Source organism: Podarcis vaucheri (genome assembly GCF_965113315.1).
Source record: "Podarcis vaucheri genome assembly, chromosome: 11".
Classification (NCBI taxonomy): domain Eukaryota; kingdom Metazoa; phylum Chordata; class Lepidosauria; order Squamata; family Lacertidae; genus Podarcis; species Podarcis vaucheri.
In genome coordinates this window covers 33,451,295-33,472,973 of record NC_138749.1, presented here as the reverse complement: position 1 = coordinate 33,472,973, position 21,679 = coordinate 33,451,295, and the positions used below count along the sequence as shown (strand labels likewise).

The 21,679-nt window shown below is 41.1% G+C and overlaps 1 protein-coding gene across 1 annotated transcript in view; it reads left to right on the top strand.

The window, feature by feature from the left end:
• The window catches only part of EDIL3 (EGF like repeats and discoidin domains 3), a 241,786-nt gene that overhangs the window by 126,648 nt on the left and 93,459 nt on the right, over window positions 1-21,679 (top strand). The window contains exon 4 of the mRNA XM_082191968.1: window positions 12,643-12,771. Coding sequence (XP_082048094.1) covers window positions 12,643-12,771 — 129 coding nt within the window. The remainder of the gene's footprint in view (window positions 1-12,642; window positions 12,772-21,679) is intronic.

Below are 21,679 nucleotides of genomic sequence, written 5' to 3'. Positions count from 1 at the left end.
CAAAGCTCTTCATGGTTGTTAACTTCTCGTCTATGAGATTTGCCAGGATTACTTAAATTCATGCATATAAATGCTATGTGAAACTCAATCTGGTACAAACAATTTGTGAGTAGCTCAAGTGCTAGCAAAATTTCAGGAATAAACTATACTGGAACATTTTGATTCTTATAGACACAAAAATGAAATGTGTCTGTCCTATGCACTTCAGCTTAAAATTTAGTGGAAATGAGACAAAAATTGGGTAAAGAAAATACTGACTATGCTTGTTTCCTCTATCCAAATTATAGAGAAAGTACACCTATTTAGCTCCAGAAGTCACTATGGAAACACTGCAGAGGGTTAAAAGTGAACAGCACAAAGTGGGTGTTAATGGCATCTTGAAATAGCAATGAGTGGCTAAAACTTGATTATTTGGGGGAGAATCAGCAGGACATTTGAAAGCAGAGGGAAGAAAGAAAAAGAGTGATGTAAGAAACATAAGATCTATTGTTGCAAGTCTTCTTGGACGCTAATGAAGACAACACCTTCTGGAGCATGTTGAAACTGAATTGTACAGAATATCAGTTACAAAATGTCCCAAAGAAGGTCAGGTTTAACTGTGAATTTAATCTGCCATTTTCAGTAAAGCGGGTGGGAGGGGGTAGGGACTAACAAGAAAGTCTTTATCAAGCTCAACTTTTTAAATTACAGAGTGACAGTACATGACCACAAGCTTTAAACAGCTTGTCATCAGTAATTACTCCCCCAGTTATTTGGCTGAGAAGCTGAACTCTTCATTGCTGCTTTCAGTTTCCCTGTATTCACAACTCACTCACATAGAAAAAGCAAGCTAGAGTTAGAAGGGAAAGATGACCCATAGTGTTTTAGAAAGGTGATGCCTTTTGCTTTCGGCATCAGCAGGCGCAAACATGTCGGTCATGTTAATCAGCTTGCTTCACTGGATGCAGGAAACATCACAGTACAACCATATATGGAATGGTGTTAAGTTGACATTAATGATACGAATATTCAATCAATCTTTATTTAAACGTATGCATTAATATGTTGTTGTTGTTTAGTCGTTTAGTCGTGTCCGACTCTTCGTGACCCCATGGACCAGAGCACGCCAGGCACTTCTGTCCTCCACTGCCTCCCGCAGTTTGATCAAACTCATGCTGGTAGCTTCAAGAACACCATCCAACCATCTCATTCTCTGTCGTCCCCTTCTCCTTGTGCCCTCCATCTTTCCCAACATCAGGGTCTTTTCCAGTGAGTCTTCTCTTCTCATGAGGTGGCCAAAGTATTGGAGCCTCAGTTTCACGATCTGTCCTTCCAATGAGCGCTCAGGGCTGATTTCCTTCAGAATGGAGAGGTTTGATCTTCTTGCAGTCCATGGGACTCTCAAGAGTCTCCTCCAGCACCATAATTCAAAAGCATCAATTCTTCGGCGATCAGCCTTCTTTATGGTCCAGCTCTCACTTCCATACATCACTACTGGGAAAACCATGGCATTAATATAGGCAGTTCCAAATGTCCAAATAGGTATCTAAACAAAATTGACTATGATAAGCTACATGTTCAGATGTAGAAAGAGCAATGAGATCTTCAAAACCACTGGGTCAAATACAGTGTAGCAAAAGGGACCATAGTCATTATGTAGCTTTGGCATGAATAGGTGTATGCATGCATGTGTGTGATGAGATATGTGCCCTGAGTGGGAGAGTAGCAGGGCTGCAGAAGAGACATGAGTTCATCAAGGCTCAGTGAGGAAGGACTTGCAAGACTGGACAGGGGAAAGAATGACAGTGCAATATGATGCTTTATGGGGGCCCAGATCTGCCTAGGGGTGTTTTACTGCAGCAGTGGGCACCAAGCCAAGGGGATGCAAAACAACAACATCATCTATATTTATACAGGTACCTACTTAGAAGATAAGGGACACGGGTGGCACTGTGGTTTAAATCACTGAGCCTCTTGGGCTTGCCGATCGGAAGGTTGGCAGTTCGAATCTGCATGACGGGGTGAGCTCCCATTGCTCTGTCCCAGCTTCTGGCAACCTAGCGGTTTGAAAGCATACCAGTGCAAGCAGATATATAAGTACTGCTGCAGCAGGAAGGTAAATGGTGTTTCCATGCACTCTGGCACTTGTCACGGTCCTCCGTGCACCAGAAGCGTGCACCGGAAAGCTATGTGGATAAACACCGACTCCCTTGGCCTGAAAAGTGAGATCAGCACTGCACCCCATAATTGCCTTTGACTGGACGTAACAGTCCAAGGGTCCTTTATCTTACATTAAAAGATCCATAGAAAAACAACTATACCAAAAGGAGTTATTGTGAAATTAGGAAATATTTGTGGGAGGGGGACCAATTTTTTTTAAAGAACTAAAATAAATGGAAGAAAGACTACAGATTTATTACACATTACTGAAAACAGCATCAATTTGCAGCACTACATAGACAAGTTCATTAAGGAAAATTAATTATGCCATAGTACTGTAATTCAGTCTCATTATTGTGTCACCGAACAGATAACCTGGATAACCAGGATTAATTGAGAGCTGATAGCAGAGGGTGGGCAGCCACAACAGCTGTTAGACATGTGGTCATGTGTTGAATGAAAGTGGGGAAACCTTTGGATATCATCGTACCAGGGGAATTTAAAAGTCATATTTTCTGTTAATATTTATTTATTTAATTTGTATACCGCCCTTCATCTGATGGTCACAGGGTGGTTTACAAATAACCTCAATGCACTCTATGTAGGGTCTTCCCCTGGGCCTGGTCTGAAGGCTCCAGCTTTTAAGGAACAGTGCAGGCACTGTTGATGTGGACAGTGTATCTCCAGCACATAAACTCTAGTGATGAAAAGCTTGTACTGGCTGCCCATATGCCACTGGGCCTGCTTCAGGGTTCTTGTATTTATTTATTTTATTTGTTTCTTGAAATTTATACACCCCTTGATGGGGGGGGACTCAAATCGGTTTGCACCCCCTAATGATTTCTATATTCAGATGTTCATCACTGTAGCACAAAATCTTGTTATGAGGAAGCGTGACTGTGATCTGTGAAATTCAGCCTGCAACCCTATACTCACTTACATTTGAAGTAAATGTGACTTGCTTCTCGGTAGACGAGGCAGGATTGCATTGTTAGGGAGTGGTGAAGTTGGATTAAATGAGGCACAACTTTTCTTTTCAATCTAGTTTTTGAAAATCATTTCAGTTCAACATTTCCCCTGTGCTGCCAGTGTACCATTGTGAACATTCAGAGCTTTCATACCCTTTGCACGTGCTCTGTTCCTGTCTGGAAAAGCCTGGATGATCATATTAAATTAATAAGCCAAGTGGGAAATACAAGCAAATACAGAAGTCCCTGGCTGCTTTCACTATGCCTCTGTTCCTTCACACAAAAGCTAGCTACCTATCACACCGTCTGAGGACACAGAGAGAAACCTTTCTGCTGGTTGTGAATGCTTTCAACTGTGTGCCTTTTCAAGTAATGTGATGTGCTGATGGGAAGTCATTTATGTATTGTGAATGCATACCTGACTTTGGAAAGTGACATTACCTTTTGAAGAAGAAAATGGGGAAACATAAACTGTGTGATCTTTTAAATGCCTTAGGGATGAATACAACTTGGAGCTTGTCTGACATGAGTTTCAGACATCAGTTTCAGAGAACTTGCACTTCGTGAACATCTACCAAATTTTGGTGCCATTGGCTAACAAGGACAATATGCAGAGTTCACACAACTATCTTCTGCTAGGAGTGTGTGTATGCACATGCTAACATGCATTTTATTCTGCCGATGGTTTCTTCTTCATTCCCTGATCCTCATTTTCTAAGCTGATGTACAAAGCCTTTCCAGCGGACAGTTGAAGTGGACAGGCAAACAGTCCTTACCCTTTTCCTGCCCACTGACTTCTATTTTCGATCCCTCTCTGCCGTTCTTTCTCTCAGTCCGGGTTCTGAATTAGGTTTGCTGGACAAGGAGGAGCAGAAGTGGTTGTAAAGAAAAAGTTGCAGCAACGAGTGGAATTATAAATAACCCCAAAACAAATACGCACACTACTTCTCCCCTACAAATTGCCTCTCTCTGCCGCTTTGCACATCAGCAGTAAACGGAGGATTTGGGGAGGGAAGTGGGCTGTGTTTGCTGCCATGATGTATAGCTCTGGTCTCAAGACTGGCTTATTTTTAATAACCTTGGTCAAGCCAACAGCAAACATTCCAAGGAACTTAGAGATCTCTTAATGTTGCGACTGTTGCCATTGGATTGTTTCCAGGTCCTTCCTGTGTGACCAGAGATAAGAAGGGGAAATTACTGTTTGGTTTGTCTCCAGAGAGTAATTACCTCTCAATTCTGTGCTTAGCTCCTGGCATTTAGGGGCTGAGTTGCTTTTTCATTTGCTGGAAAGCTTCCACACACACCCAGCTACAAGTGGTGCTGATTAGATTGTTACTGGAGCAACACCTTCATCTTTTCCCAAGCTATAGCCTTCAAAAGCTTATGAACTATGCTGGAGGCTGTGCCCATGCACCTGGGAGATGACCCCACTCCCAAGTTGTTTCCAGGCCCAATTCAAGGTGCTAACACGGATGTTTTAAACCCTAAATGGCTAAGTACCAAATATTCAAAATACCATCTCCATCCCTACAGACTCTTCTGGGTGTTAAGTTCAGCAAGGGGCACTCTTTGTTGTTCCACAGCCCTTGAAAATGTAGGGGATAATGGTCTGGAAGAGAGATTTCTCTGTTACCACCCCCTAAATTGTGGAACTTTCTCCCCATAGAGGTGCATCCAGCATCTTTGTTGTGAAGCTTTCACATGCCTCTTTACCCTGCCCCTTAACAGTTAAGGTATTTTGTTTTGTAAGACCCATCTGTTTTGTTTCATCTATATGATTCTGCTTTTGCTTGGAATTGATTTCTATATGGAGTTCAGGATAGAGTGTTAAGATTTGTGCTGGGCTTTCTATTCATCCATGAAGCTCACCCAGTGACTCTCGGATGCCCTTACCCATTCTCACCTATCTTACAGGTTCCTTTTATAGCATTCTAAGTTCCTTTAATCGAGGCTAGGATATAGATGTTATTGGGGGGGGGGAGTGAAGATTATGCAATCACAGTGTGTGATTTATTCACCCCAAAGTAGCAACCATGAAGCTAGGATAAGTAGATAAAACAATATTCATACCTCATCTGTAAGCATCACACTTCAGTTAAATTCACATTCATTACATTTCATCCATAAGCATGCTTACTAGTAGAAAACACCCACTAACCTTATTTTAAAAGTGACGAAAGTAGTGCATATGGTGATTTGGTTCATGGAGTTGTTTTTAGTACGCCATGCAGGAGCAGGTATGTGGAGAAAGCAGGTTGCCAATAGATGACCGGACTCGGAAGCATGAAGATATGTGCAGACACATTTGTTTTTGAGTTAGTGCAAATTCAATTTCTCAAACCCCAAGCTACACCACGCATCCTTCTCGACACTGTTTCTGATTTATTCCTATTATTTATTTCCTTTGTCAGCATTTACATTTTACCTGGGGGGGGGGAATGGCTTTCTGCACTATATCTGACAGCCTCTGTATTTTAAATCCAAACTACCTGTCGCATTTGGAAATATTTAATCTCCAGTTCAGAGTTGGGTCCTCCCTGGTGTGCACATATTATGGAACTGAATTGACTGTATTTGTCACCAAGGCCAAGAAGTAACGTGGTTCCTGCCTTAAAGACCTTTTTGCTAACCTGTAGAGAAAACAGTCATTTCATTCCTTTGTGTAAAAACCTCAGATGTTTCAGCATCTGAAAAATCCAGAAACTGCCATCCTTCCCCACCCCCTTTTTTATTGATGATTACCTTATTAGTATCTTTCCAATGCAGAATGGGATTCTAACTGAATACTAACATCACACACATCTGAGAGCTCCTAGCACATACTAGTCCTAGCTATGGGGTCTTACTGAGAGTTGCAAACTGTAGAAATCTATTGCTTTTAGTGTGCAATTAATCTTGTTGACATTACTTATATGAATGTGGATTAAAATGCCTGGAATGCATAGTGTTGAATCCTGTTGCTCATTAATATTGATCAAAGGCCATTGTTCTCTTTGTGTTAGAAGCTACTTAAAGATTACTTACAAATGTATTACTACACTATTGATTTATTTTTATTTTTTAAAAAGATCCCCGAAGCCCATTATGCTTTCAAGCAAGACTACAGGAATTTGCTGTATAGATGGATGCTTTTGAAACTTCATCTGCATCTAATGTATAATATCAATCACATACAAAACTTGGTGGCATGTTCCCTATAGTATGCCAAAGATTTGCTATCTTTATTTCTGTGCATCATGTAAGCTGCCTATTTGTGTGTTGCCAAAACAGAGGATGAAAGGGAGGTTGAGGTCTACCATATCCTGTAAAGTCAATGATAAGATTAGCAGCACTATACTGCATACCGAAAATGACTTTTGCTGGAAACAGAACTTCAGGGACATCATAGAAGAACTTACTATAAAAGAGCAGTTGGCCATTAGCATTATACAGGAGAAATTTCACACAGGGCTTCCTTCTTGTCAGGGTGGGTGGTTGACTCCAAATGTCTTGGTCTCCTTCAGAGCTTCTGCCCAGAAAAAAATGGTAATCCTAATTTGGGAACCAGTAAAAAGATGAGGGAAAGGCCTCATTAACGTGAATGGAAGCTCTTTGATTCTATAAAGAGAAGTCCGTAGAGCCTTAAAGCTATGGGTGGGACTTACTCTGCCCGCTTGACTGCCGCATAGATTCTGCTGCTGCTGCTTGCCTAGTAAAGTGGCTCATGGGCTGCTACTCTCCTTACCTATCAATTCATACCCATTTCTACTCATGGTGTGCCTCCTAAAATGAGGATTACAAGCAGGGACCATTCTCTTGCATTGAGCTGAATGGGAGAGCAGTTGCTAGTGTGGAACTCTGAATCCAGTGGAGCCACTGGACTTCAAGGGGGAAAGGGCTTTTCAGTCACACAATCTGATGCCAGTTACAGAAGATACATCTAATTATAAACTGATATGGGTTTGGCTAAGCACACCCAAAGTGGTTGAAAGAGCACAGCCTTAAAGGTTGTTGTGCTAGCTCTAAGAAACCATAAGCCAATATTTTGTAAATTGGTATGTAGGACAGTGTGTTTTGAGGACAGATTTTAAGGATTATTTCAGTTGATATAATTGTATGAATGCAAAGAAGAATTTCCAATTGAATACATATTTTCATATTAAATTATGTTTGAGAGCTACACCGATGCCTCCAAGATCCAGTTTGTGACATATGTAAAGCCAACTGAAAGGACTGAAACTTAAATTACTTGCGGTCAATGAAACGTAAACATTACTGCAATAATTTCATCTGGATTGAGCCCTTTGTTTTGAAATCAATATGTTATGTTACTTACAAGAACAACTATGATATTATTCAGATGTGTATAACTACACCCCTACCTATGAAATTATTGATGTGAAACATTTAACAAAGATTTTTCTAAAATAATAATTTGCTTCAAGCACACAAACTGAATAATTATTGCTATAATAATGCAAAACACAAATTACCTTTAAGATAAGCAGTATGCTGCTGCAAATGCAAATAGAACAGCCATAACTATGCATTATGCAAATCATAGATTACAAGAGATACTGAGGACTCGGCTACATTCATCACAATAATATGTTTTGAATGCATTATAAACATCCAACACCAGATAGTGTCAGAGAGCAAAAGGGAGTTTATATGGATTTTTACATAGGCTCCCCCCCTTTGTTGTGATGATTTAATTCCTGACTTATTTATAGCATTTTAACCTGTGTCTATATCCATCCTGAGTTTTATGCAATGCTATTTTTCTCAGGGGGGAGGTGCCAGAACTCACCGTGAACGCTTTTATACAGAATAAAGTGAAAAATCAAGAAAGCTAGCTGTGTGTGCATGCACATGCATGCGTGTGTGTAAGATATTTCTCATAGAATGATTTTGGAAGATGTTTAATATGTGGCAAAACAGCTCTTTCTTAGTATTTTGGCATGTGCTTTTTAAACAAATGGAAGGCAGCTAGATCAGTGTTTTTTTATGAAGAAAGTTTCAGGTTCAGCCCTTGGCATCCCCTACTGAAACAGAATGGATAACAGGAGATGTTAAAGTCATCTAATGCAATCCCTGGAAACCCATTGCCAGTCAGAGTGGAAAATGCTGGGCAGAATGGATCAATAAGGTAGCATCCTATATTTATTTCAGCCTGTTGGAGGTGAAACTATGTATTGACTATGTCCAGGATCCAAAGAACAATGCAACTAGTTCACTGAACCTAAGGAACTTTTGTGTTTCTCTTAAACTAAACCCTCAGGCTTTGTGACAAATAACTTTGAAACTGCTTGGAGTCTGCTGTTAAGAACGGCAAAAGTCTTCAGTTTGTTTGTTGTTTTGAAGCACCTAAGCCATAACAGACTGGGGCTGGCTCAAGGTTTGAGGGGGCCCTGTGTGAAATGACTTGTAACGAACTCCCTTCCCTATTGGTGGATCCCTCAAGCTGATCTGAGGCAGTAGTAATACTCTTAGCAGCAATGCAGGGTGGCCAAGACCAGCAATCATATTTATTTCCCACAATGCCCTAGACTGATGCTAGGTGAGGGACATTCTGGCAAATGAAAATGGCACCTAGAGCCAGCCATCAATCACTGATCAATACAGATACTAATGTTGATTCAGCTATATACCGTAGTTTTCAGATTCCAGCTGCTGGAAAGAATTCAACACAGCACACTGACAATTGTTCCATCATTGCAAGCTTATCAGCTTGCCAGACAGTATGATCCGTCTTCTCCTCCCACTGCATGCTGTGCTTGAGGCTCTCCCAGCCCCCTCACCCTCATGGGGACATGGGGGTACACAGGGGAAGAGAGGGGAGAAAGCTCCATTAAACTGGCAGAAGTCTTCAAATGGGCTTCTGCGTGTAGAACTCATTAGCTGAACCCCACCCAGTGTGTTCATGTACACTGTCTACATGTATGTATTTATTTAACTATGTTACTTACAATGTGGTTTTTTGCTGTTAGTAGTAGCAGCAGTACAGTTTGGTTTTGAATGTGGAATTTGTACTGTATTTCTTATACAGAATCCTTTCAGTTGGGATTTGTAAACCATTCAGAGATTTCTGTTGAAAAATGAAGCAGAATACAAATTAACTAAATAACAAACTAACATGTTTTTGGGGGCAGAAAGTAAAACAGAAAACAGATGTTAATAAAGTTTGCTCTTGGCTTCTCCAAAGTGGAGCAGCACCAGAAGGAGAGATTATACACATAAGAACCCAACTAGGCTCTTTGGTGAACTATTAATCCTCAATAAAAAAAGAAAGTAAACTAGCTCCCTAGCAGACTACTTGAGCCCAGAACCTTCAATTGTCCCTATTTTCCAGGGATAGTACCAGATTTACAGAAGCCATCCCAGTTTTTTTATTTAATCCTGGAATGTCCTGCTTTCCCTTAGGATGTCCCTATTTTCATTGGATAAATGTTGGTGGGTATGGAGCTATCCGACCCCTGAGCCATCTGAAGGCAGGCCTGTATAGGGAAGTTTTTTAGTGTTTAATGTTTTATTATGTTTTTTATATCTGTTGGAAGCAACCCAGAGTGGCTTGGGCAACCCATTCAGATGGGTGGGGTATAAATAGTTAAATAGTTAAATAAAGAAATGAACAGGACATCCCTATTTTCATCAGATAAATGCTTTAGCTGAGCTTCCTCAAATGTCTGGGGTTTTTTGTGGTCTGCCCTAATGTGAAGAGTCAAATGAAGCCTTCATCCATTTCAGTTTTTATTTCTCAGTTAAATATTCAGAGCAATTTAAAACAAACAAAACAAACAATCAAGCCTCGCAGTGCTATGGGCATTACAGATAGAAAGCAAGCCATATATGTCTTCTTCTTTCTGAAATAAACATTTTATTATTAAACTCTATTAGCATTTCTATAATAAACTCTATTAACATTTGTTATGTGACAAATTCCTTATTAGGGGGTTGACAAATGTTCACAGAGAACTAGATTTACAGTGGCTTCTGGTTCACACTATTGCCTGTGCTCTATTGTTCTTGCTTTTCGTTGTTCCTCTGAAAATGCATTCTGAACCAAGCTGAATTTTGAATAAGTGCCACTTTGTGTAAAGAGTCAACAATCCTTTTATAAGGAAGAGAAAACTGGAAATTGTTATATAGAGTGTGACACATATGGAAATGTACAATTTTGTAAATGTTAATTAATTCCACCTCTAGTCTTTATTTATATGTAAATTAAATGGCAGGAAAAAAAATACGATTTTAAGTAGGCAAACATATATTTATTTTCATATTTTTTAAGCACACCATTGTAGTTCAAGGAATGAAGATTAGTTCTTTATTGTGGTGGAGAATTTAGAAGCGGTTGTGAAGAGCTCACTTCAGATGTTTCCAACCATGTAATCATTTTTTAAAATACTACCAGAATTGACTGCCAGTTCTTTGTAGGAGGAACATTTGAGGTAAAGAATCTTCATCATTTGCCAGGTTTTTATGCAAACCAATGGCTATGATCCAATGCTGGATAGGCAAAGCAAGGATTCATAAACACGTTGACGGAAAGTTGGTTTCCATCCATAGCTTACCTGACAGCTGAGTTGCTGCTGCTTTCCGGGAAGGAATAGGGGATGGGCAAGATGGTGGGGGCCTCGCTGTGGTGCAAATACACTGGCAAGAGCACCAAATTGGTTTTGCTGCTGCATTTGCACCATGATAGCCTCCCTGCTGCCTTGCCCCTCCCCCTCCCAGGAGACTCCAGAGGGCAATCCCCATCATATTCTCCCTAGGAGTGGGAAGAGACCAGCAGTGCCTCCTATTTGCCCACTGGCTGCTGTAGAGGCAACACAGGGGAGGATTGCTGAGCAGGCAGCAGATCTGGCATCCAAGCAGCACACTGCAGTCATTGCTGTCAGTGTCAGCAGCAGCAGTGAGCAGTACATTCCTTGGAGGTTGGATCTGCTTCCCCTGTGGATCCTGCCACTTGAGGCTGTGGCCTCACCTTGCCTCAGAGGTGGGCCGACCTTGGAGTTTGCTGTTCTCCTCTTGTTTATCCAATTCTGGGGAGATTTTTTTCCCTTATGGTTGGGCCCTCTGCGTTTCATAGCATGCGGTCTACATGCCAATGGTAAGTAACATTCAAAAGTGTGATGTTCTTGCATTCAGCAGTGAAGACGGGTGCTAGTATCTTTGCCAGAAAAAATGTTTATTAGTAATGTATGCGAATCCTTGGCTCAGTTGGTTAGAGCAAAGTGCTGATAACACCAAAGTCGCAGGTTCGGGTTGGACTAGATGAGCCTCAGGGTCCCTTCCAACTCTACAATTCTATGATTCTTAACAGAGCCTGTCTTTGCCCCTGCCCCCACCCCCACCCGCATCCTTACACACACTACTTCCTTCTATGGGTGAGTTTGCCTTTCTAGCAATACACCTTCAAAGATAGCCTTAGGAGGGATTTGATGGTAACAAAACTAACAATTAGTCACCTGAGAAACAGTTTCTATCCAAATGCGATTTTGGTTTTAAATGCAGTGTAAGGAGTCTCTATGGGAGTATATTGTATTTAAAAATGGGGCATCAGAGTTTTTAGGGGGCTAACCAGTTTGGGATAGCTGGGATAGCAGGCTTGTCGGTTTTTGAATGTCTTATGTAGATTTTTTTCAATTTCATTGTTCGGTATGGGACAATGACAATAAAGATTATCGTATCATAATTAAAGAGGTACTTGGAATTCAGTGGTTTCTGTGGTATCAATGCCCATTTGTCTGATGATAAAATTTGTATGGTGGTGGTGATCAAATCCATTCTTTTCAACCTTTTCATGTGTTATCCAGAAAGGGTATCAAGGAAAACTACACTATTTGACTCTCTTGTAAACAACAATGATTACTGGAGCTGGATCCCAAGCCAAACTGAGACAATCTGGGATTTAGCAAAAGTCAAGTCTTTCCTGTATCAGTCTCTAGAGTCACAGCCAGCACTGTGACTCTCCAATGGTTTGACTTTACCCCTGAAAGTTCATATTCTTCCATTGTCTCCCCAGACAGATGGATGCCAACAAAACATGTTGAGGCAGTCGTGGGTATAGGGGGAAGAATGAGACTCAGGCAGGCTTCATGCATTGTGCCCCCCCCATTCAGTCTGCATCATCCTGGGTTGAATTGGGGCCATTCCAAAGCACCAGATCAAGCTCTGAATCAGATTGGGAGAGCCATGCAAAGCCCTAATGATTACTAATATATTATATATTTTGGAAAGTTGTTTATTTGCTATGCATTTGGATACCTCTGAAGATATGGTAATCAAATTTTGCAGGATGGTACTTGAGCTCAACGAACAGGTTTTCATATATATTTGGATACAATTGTTCAGTATTGTGAATCAGTATGGACTGAACCTTTCAAAACTGCACTGATTTCCCTAGCCTGCTAGTGGGTTAATACTTCCTGAGCAGATGTGTCTTCGCATAACCTTTATCACTTGATGACTGAGTGAAATAAGGGTAGCAAAGTGTCTTTCCTGCATTCATATTTGATGTGTCATTTTCTTTTCATTCTTTTTTATCTTTCAGGGCCATGCATTCCTAATCCCTGCCATAATGGTGGAATATGTGAAATTAGTGAAGCCTATAGAGGAGACACATTCATAGGCTATATCTGCAAATGCCCAGAGGGGTTTAATGGGATCCACTGCCAGCACAGTAAGTTTCAATATAATACTTTCTTCTTCTGCCCCTTTAGAACTACAATGCAATTTTGGGGGCCTGTGGGCACCTTTGCAAACCAGAGAAAATGCGGTGGGCACCACAAACACTGTAAACATGGACACACTGCAACCTAATGCTTCTTTCAAGCCTAATTTCAGTGGGAAAGGGGCAGTAGAGAGGATTCTGTGCACAAAGTGACACATCAGCGATGCAACTCCTATCCTACAAAGAGGTGTGGTTGTACAATTTTATGGACTTCAGCCAACAGCTTTGGAAAACTATTACTGTTTTGATTGATCTTCTTCATATATTGTGGTAAGGTTGGCTGTGAGTCTGAGGAGCTTTAAGAAAAGTGACTGGTAGGATTCCTCTATCCATGGACCTCGTGGGCTTACAGGGCGGTGGTAAGCTAAACAGCACTATGTGGCTCAGTGCAGCCACTACTTTAAGGTCTCACAATGCCCCAGATTGATGCTTAGTCAGGGGTAGTTAGGGAATTAGCATAGCTCCCAGTGCTGCTCAGATAGACAGCCTATAACCATTTTTAAATGGGTGCCACAGAACACACATCAGCAGTGCTATGGTAGGACTCACTGGAACCTTGGTAGCTGTCCAAAGGTGCCAAGTGCTGATTCTGGTCATCACCTTGTGGCCATTCAGACTTGTATCCTAGTTGTTCAGAAGGGCTCAATTCTGAATTCAGGATGGTGGAGGAGGGGGGAGACCTAATGATTTCTTCTTCTTTTTCCTTAGTATGTGTTTTTTAAGCACACATAGAGTGAGAAGAACTTGATTCCTTGTCATAAAATAAAGATGAGCTGAATTGGGTGTCAGAAAAGTGGAATGTGGCCGGATTTGCCGTAGGGCTCGTGGTTTCGTCTTGATGTTGTCAGCAGTTCATTTGGTTAATGATAGCTGAAGATGAAAAGGGTTGTAAAAAGCAGATATTTATGCTAATAGGTTTTCCCCTATATTCGCTCTTTCAACCCATTTTAATACCAGCCTGAGACAGGTGCTCTTAGTCATGTTATTTAATTCAATAGGAAGACTTTCCTGAGGGCTTTATTAATGAACACACTGGATTTAAAAGCAATGGGCTTCTAACATTTAGGCTGAAGGCACAGCATTCATTTTACCTACAATTTGTTATAACTGCTTGGGAAAATATCTATTAAATTATGAATTAGGCTCCTACCACCACCACATTTTCTCATGATTTTGGGATTAAAAAGATGAAGGACTTTTAATGCTTGTTTTCTCCCTGTGAGCAATGGTAGGTCTTCTCCATCATGGAAGGCTTAGAGCAGGGATGGAGGACATGTGGCCCATCAGATATTATACTACAGCTCCTAGCAAACTGAGACAGCATGGCCAGTGGTCAGGGACAATGGGGGTTGTAGTCCAACAACATTTGGGGGACTACAGATTTCTCATTCCAGACTTAGACAAGACAGCAGCAAGAAGCAAGACATGAACCCAGTTTTGTCTCTCAGCAAGAATGGCATAGACATGTGGAAACCACTGACTCCACCAGGATAAAACAAGTCCAGTGACACCTGGTGACTAAACCATATATTGAGATGATCAACGCACATTTTTAAAATGTGAAAAGTATTATACCTGTCTATCCCCTATACAAATGAGTCTTTCAAAGAAGCTTGTAATTAAAAACTAAATATAAAAGCAATAGTAACCCAGTCATGAAAATTCAAGTTAATAAAGCCAAATGCAGCCAAAAACAGAAAACACACAGGACAGTACTAATAATCAATGCATTAAGCAACAAGATTCAAAAACACAAAAGGGGAAATTGTCAGTTGCTAGAAGTGGAAAAGAAAAAGAGAACCTAACCTCCTGAGGTGGGCAGGTCTACATATGAGGTGCCACCACAGAAAAAGTCTTCTTGTATGTTGCCACCAACCTGTCTCTTCTAAGACAGCAGCACATGCAAGAGAGGCAAAACAGCTGACAAACATGTAAGAGTAAAAGGTGTTGGGGCTTCAAGTAGTCTGGTCACAAGCTGTTTAGGGCTCTATATGTGATAGCCCTTGGACTGGTAGCCAGGGCTGCTGATACATTTATGGGGTCACATGATCCCAGATTCTTGCCCTTGTTAAGATTTTAGCAGCAACACTACACCTCAGTTGTTTCAAAACGAGGCCTGAATCCAGGCTGAAATCTATCTAGTTAATCAGTTTCATTTGGGATTCTTTGAATTGGGTCACCAATAAATGCTTAAGCATCATATTAAAAAATGGAATATCGGGCACTGACTTATGATTCTTCAATACAGCAGAATACAAAGATTGCTGCTTTAAAAGACAAACTATTGCCATTTGTAGACAGGGCAGAATAGAACCCTTAAGGAGAATTCAAGATTTCCATCACACAATCAGCTAGTTGTCCTCCCGTTGCTAGTCTGGATGGGCAAAGGTCAAGTACATCTTTGAACAAGCTTCCTGATAGAAGGATCCTGTCTAAGCTGCTCCCAAACTACTATGGACCTTGATGTGCAGTGGCTGTAGAGAAATTAGCCTTTTATCACTGCCAGCATTGCCACAGAATAAATGTGAAAGTGGACTCTAGCTGTGTTCAGTCAGATTCATAACGGGTCTGCTTCTCTTGCAACTAGTTATCTCTTACCCATTTCATTGCCAACAAATCATCAGAAAACTGGAAAACCACAATGTGTTCAAATGGACAAATATAATGTGTTGTCAATTATGGGAATTGCTGATGTAGCTTACTTCACACAACCATAAAGGTACCCCTGCCCGTACGGGCCAGTCTTGACAGACTCTAGGGTTGTGCGCCCATCTCACTCAAGAGGCCAGGGGCCAGCGCTGTCCGGAGACACTTCCGGGTCACGTGGCCAGCGTGACATCGCTGCTCTGGCGAGCCAGAGCCGCACATGGAAACGCCGTTTACCTTCCCGCTAGTAAGCGGTCCCTATTTATCTACTTGCACCCGAGGGTGCTTTCGAACTGCTAGGTTGGCAGGCGCTGGGACCGAACAACGGGAGCGCACCCCGCCGCGGGGATTCGAACCGCCGACCTTTCGATCGGCAAGCCCTAGGCGCTGAGGCTTTTACCCACAGCACCACCCGCGTCCCCACCCGCGTTCACACAACCATAGTTTCTCACAATTATCAGGATTGTATTTAAAACAAAAACAAAAACGGCCCACTTTATATTCTTAATTTTAAAAGAATCTTATAGAAATAGAGTTGTCAGAGCAAAGGGAAGCTAGGCATTCCTGTAGTAACTTCAAAGTGAACATGTACAGTACCATTTTTATTACCAATGATTCTTTATTTTTGCCTCCCCACCCCCAATTTATTAAGAATATGCATAATACCTTTTTCAAAAGCAAATATCATACAACACCATTTCTTTCAACTAGGAGAATATCTGCACTATCTCTTACTGTAAAGTGGTATTTAGAAAATCAATACTATACTTAAAGAGGAACTATGATAACACATTGACACTGTAGGTGCAAAATGTAAGCTATAATCAATATTGTGAAGTACGGCACCCCAGTCATTCTTGGGTTCCTTTGTTTTTTCAGTTGAAACATTCCAGCATACATTACCTTGACTACTGGAGTGATTATGCTTTGACTGGATACCACAACTCTCTGTCAGCTACTAACAAGAAATTTCATTTATCTAATATAAATGTATCCAAAATGTAAATAAATGAACTTCAGGCTATATTTGTAGCATTTTAGAAAGCTGAACTCCTTTCCTAAATGCATCAACAGAGAGTAATCTAGTTGATTAAACACATTCTCCAGAGTGGTGCATGTTTTTGTCCAATTCGTTGCTAACAAATTTATATAGGCTTATAAAATATCTCCTCCTTGCTTCCTTGTTGTGAACTCATTGGAATTCAGGTATGTGCTCTGCTGAAACTTATGCTGTGTGCAGAAGCTGAATGACCTCATTCCAAAGCAAGTGGCTTCTTCTGGAATTCAGATTGCTGAGTGTCGACCTGTAATTTAGTTTATCTCAAATTGTAATATCTAATATTATCCAACCAAATCAATTAAACTAGATAATTAGAAAACCTATCACACAACACTGACAAAATCATGCCAACGAATCTCAAAATGAATATTTCTGTGATTCCCTGACATTTGGTTCATGTACTGGATCATGTACACAATTAATATGTAAATTGCAGAGCATATCACTATTAATTTTTACTGAATTCATATGCTAAGCTTGACAGCTGTGGCTTATTATTAATGTTTCAATATCCCTCAAAAGCTCCTGATGCTTCATTGGTGATACCAATAGGCACATATTCTCTATGCCACTGTGAGGGGTCATAAATTGAACTGCAATTAGTATGGGTGGGAAAGAAATCCCAGATGCCTCAAATGCAGTTGCTAATAATGTGATATAATTTAGCACTGAGCTGTGAAACAAAGTGTGCAGATGAGAACCCATGCTGATTTCTACCATTATCAGACCTTGTGTAACAGATGCATTGTTCTAGACGCACCCTGAGGTATTAAAGGATTCCTAGGCTTTCAAACCAAGACTGCTTAACCACATCATGAAAGGCTATCTTGCAACTGCACGATTATCTGCTTCCCAGAATTTTATTCCTCATATTTTGTACCCCATCATTCCTCCAAGGATCTCAGGAAGAGATATTTGGGTCCACCCCATTGTTTGGTTCACAATAAAACCCTGTAAGGCCTAGGATCACCCTGTGAGAAGGAATGTCAAATGCAGGTCTTCCCCAGTACAAGTCCATCACTCTACCCACATAACCAATTTCCCTCAACTTTTTAAGTGGAATTGCCATACAGTAGCTCCTAGTTAATTTATTTATTTATTTTATAAAAGTTATATAGTGCTTGATTGGAGAAAAAACCTCCAAGTGGTTCATGAATCATCAGTGAACTATACCCCATCTAGGACAATGATACTACTCTCACATAGGCAGTCCAGGATGGTAGGCCTACTCTTGCTTATCTACAGTTCCTACCTAAAGCAACTACTCACCAGCAATAACACGCCACATAACAGAACCCCAAATACAGGGGCCAGACCTGCAACAAGTCCAAATGCCAACTCTGTACCTAAATCCACACTGGCAACGCTGTCACAGGGCCTGTTAACAGCAGCCACAACCATTCACCTGCCCATCTTCCAAGTTTGTAAGTGATTTCCTATATGGTAGTGCCCTTCTGCTTCCTACATCAGTTGCAGCAGCCTCTCTATTGATGCTGAGCTGGATAAGCTTATTGGCAAGGCAGCTACAGCAATGTAGGTATGGGAAAATGTGATGCTAACATCCAATACCAAGGCAAAGGTCTACCAGGCATGTGTTTAGCACACTGCTTTATGAAAGTGAGTTGTGGGCAACTCACAACCATCTGGAGCAACCTCTCAGCACCTTCCACATGCATTGTGTCACGAAGATTCGGTGGATCACATGGCGGGACAGAATTTTTTTTAAAAAAGATGTGCTCTCCCAAGCCCACATTCCCAGGATATACACAGTTTTCCTATAAATATTCATTGACATTTTTCAGTCACTAGATCAATTACAGTTCATTATACATCATATTGATTCAAGCAAATGACTAGTGATATAATGGATGATCTCAGTGTTCTATTTTTTTTTAAAAAAAGATGCAATTAATTTGTAGACTCTGTTGTCTCACCATTCCAAAAGAACAAAGTCTTTCAAAATATTATCTGGCCCCAAAACAAGTAAGCAAGACATGACATGCATTTAGAGGCAGACAAACAGATCTCTTTTCATTGTCTCTTTCTGCATTAGTCTATAAATATGTAAAAATCAACTTGAAAATCTAAATATGTATTTAATATGCACATTTTAATGCAGTTTTATATGCTTTAAAAAGCCCCAAACTGTGTTGCAATGGCAACTTAGAATTAGTTCAGTTTCTTTTAAAAAAGTTTCTCACTGATCATAGAAGTTTAGCATTACAATGGACTCCAAGGGTTGTCTAGTCTAACCTCCTGCAATGCAGGAATCACAGCTAAATAATCCCTAACAGATGGCATCCAACCTCTGTTGAAAACCTTCATTGAAGGAAATTTCACCACCTTCCAAGGTAGTCCTTTCCCCTGGCAAATAGATCCTACTAAACCACAGAGCCTAGGACTTGCCAATCAGAAGGTCGGCGGTTTGAATCCCCGTGATGGGGTGAGCTCCCGTTGCTTGGTCCCTGCTCCTGCCAACCTAGCAGTTTGAAAGCATGTCGAAGTGCAAGTAGATAAATAGGTACCCCTCTGGTGGGAAGGTAAACGGCGTTTCCGTGTTCTGCTCTGGTCCGCCAGAAGCGGCTTAGTCATGCTGGCCACATGACCCGGAAGCTGTATGCCAGCTCCCTCGGCCAATAAAGCAAGATGAGCGCCGCATCCCCAGAGTCGGCCACGACTGGATCTAATGGTCAGTGGTCCCTTTACCTTACTTTTTTATAATTTACTGGGCTAGCGTATTGTGTTTTGTATGGGGCCACCCTTGAAGATGGTCTAAAGCAGGGGTCAGCAACACAAGAGGCCCATGGGGGTCGTTTAACCGTCCCATGGATCCCTGCCACCCGCCCAGTCAGCTCCCATGTGCCGTGCTAAACCGGTGTAGAGCAGAGTGGGGACCGCCTTCCACGACACTGGCCGGCTTCCCATTGGCTGCAGGAAGCTCCTGCAGCCAATGGGAAGCTGTGCACGCTTCCTCCAAGCTGGAAGGAGCACTGTAAATAGCGTTTGTGTGTGTGCACGCGCGCGTGTGCACTCTAGCCCACCACAGTGTCTGCAGGACCGTGAACCGGCCCAAGCCACCAAAACTTTGCTGACCCCTGGTCTAAAGGCTACACCTAAAGCAGAATGTGACTACTAGGTTGCTGAGTGGGGCAGCCTGATAGGACCATGCGTCACTGAAAGTTCTGCACTGGTTGCCAGTGAGCTGTCAAACCCAGTTCAAGGTGTTAATACCAGCATACAAAGCCCTAAATGGCTAGGGAACCAAATACCTAAAGGAATAACTCTCCCAATATCAACCACCTTGGGCCCTGTGATCAGCAGGTGAGGGGATCACCACGCATCTGAACAAAGCCAATAAATATGGACTAAAATTAGGATGTTTTCATGAAATCAAACATAACAGCATCAACAAATCTTTTTAGAGAATGAATATCAGACAAACAATTTTGACAAGAATTGTATATTTATTTTTTGTTTGAATCATCCATATATCTGCTGAGGTAATTCACTGTTGCATTTGTATCCCAATCATCTTCCAAGGCACTCAGGGAAATGTGCATAAAGTTAATTTATTTCCCTCCTCACTCGTCATGATACCATTGTAAAAAGGAAAGCAAATCTGAGAAATAGTAATTTACTTGCCCAGGGCCACCCAGAGTAGCTGTGCAGAAATTAGAATCCAGCTGTATGAGGTCCAGTTCCAATTCTAACAATGTAGCATTGCATGAATTCAGGAACTTCTGGGTTTTGTGTACTTCACATTCTGAAGGTAGCGCCTTTAAACGCTTCAAGCTTAAGTAAATAATTCTCCAAAATCAGCATTATATAGCAATCCTCAGTTAAAGGAAGAAATTGTTATTTCCACCAATAGGGGTTTGCTTGGAGAAAGGCTCACACAATAGACCAAATGCTGGTTTATATGCTAATTCTCATTTTTATCACTCAGTACAGCACACTTATCATAAAGTGTGTAACTTATGTAAATATTTTCAGTTTTTCTCCAGATTATTTATTCAAACAAGCAAAAGCTATTATCTGAGCCCTGAGCGTATTTTATTTTTCTCCGTTATCCGTTTCCTTCAATTTCTTAGAAAGTGTAAGTTTTTCTCCAGTTCTCTTTCAAAAAGTGGCTTGTTTTCTTCCTTTGAAATAAAGAGTGAAAAAGCCATTTTATATTGAATCAGCACAATCTCTCCCTTTCCTCCCCAGAACTTCAGAGAGAAGGAAATGTTTATTGCTCTTTTTTGTCTCTCCAGGAGACCCTTCAGGTTCAGACAGCTTTTTGAAAATGACCTATTGGCCATTTGATTCTCATGAAATGTCTTGACTTCTAAATTTGGAGGTTGCTGGTAACCTTAATGTCTGTGTCATGACACAGTGCGCAACACTGTATCAGTAGAGGAAAACAGAGACTAATTTAAGACAAAATAAAAGAGAGACGGAGCCTAGTTTATCTGAAGAAAAAAGAAATCTGATTCAGCTGCAAATAATTTGGCAAAGCTATTATATTTAAATATGGGGAAAGTATTTCAACTTTCTGCAATTTCTGTTATTGAAATTCAAGTGATAGTTGAAAAGCTGCTCCATCTTGCATTTCAGCTGGACTCTTGCATGTGAGCCACCCAGTTATTGTTGAAAGGGAAGTGCAAGCTTGGCGCCAGTGTACATATCACATGAGTCCTGTTGGGATTGATCATAGCTAAGTGGTAGAACATAGGCTTTGCATGCAAGGGGTCACATTCTCAATATCTGGTACCTCCACCAGGGTGAAAGCACTTTGCTTGAGCTGAGATCCTGGAAAGCTGTTGCCAGTTAGAGCAGACAAAACTGGACTAAATGGGCAAATTGACCTGGTAGAAGACAGCTTCTTGTGTTCCTATGCAGGCCAGTTGAAACTAATGCATGGTATTTTCAACCACACCATGACATAAAACCGTCCATGTGATGCAAACAATCCTGGTTACAATCCAGGCTACACCTACCATGCATAGACATTGCCATGTGGAATTCATTTTAACCATTATCCATGTAGCTATTATAAAGAATAGTTGCTCTGAGTTCTTGGCTTAATCATCAAGCAATTAAAAAGATACTGAAACTTCTAACCAGAAACAGCATGATAGAAGAAATGCATGTCCATCAGATTATGCC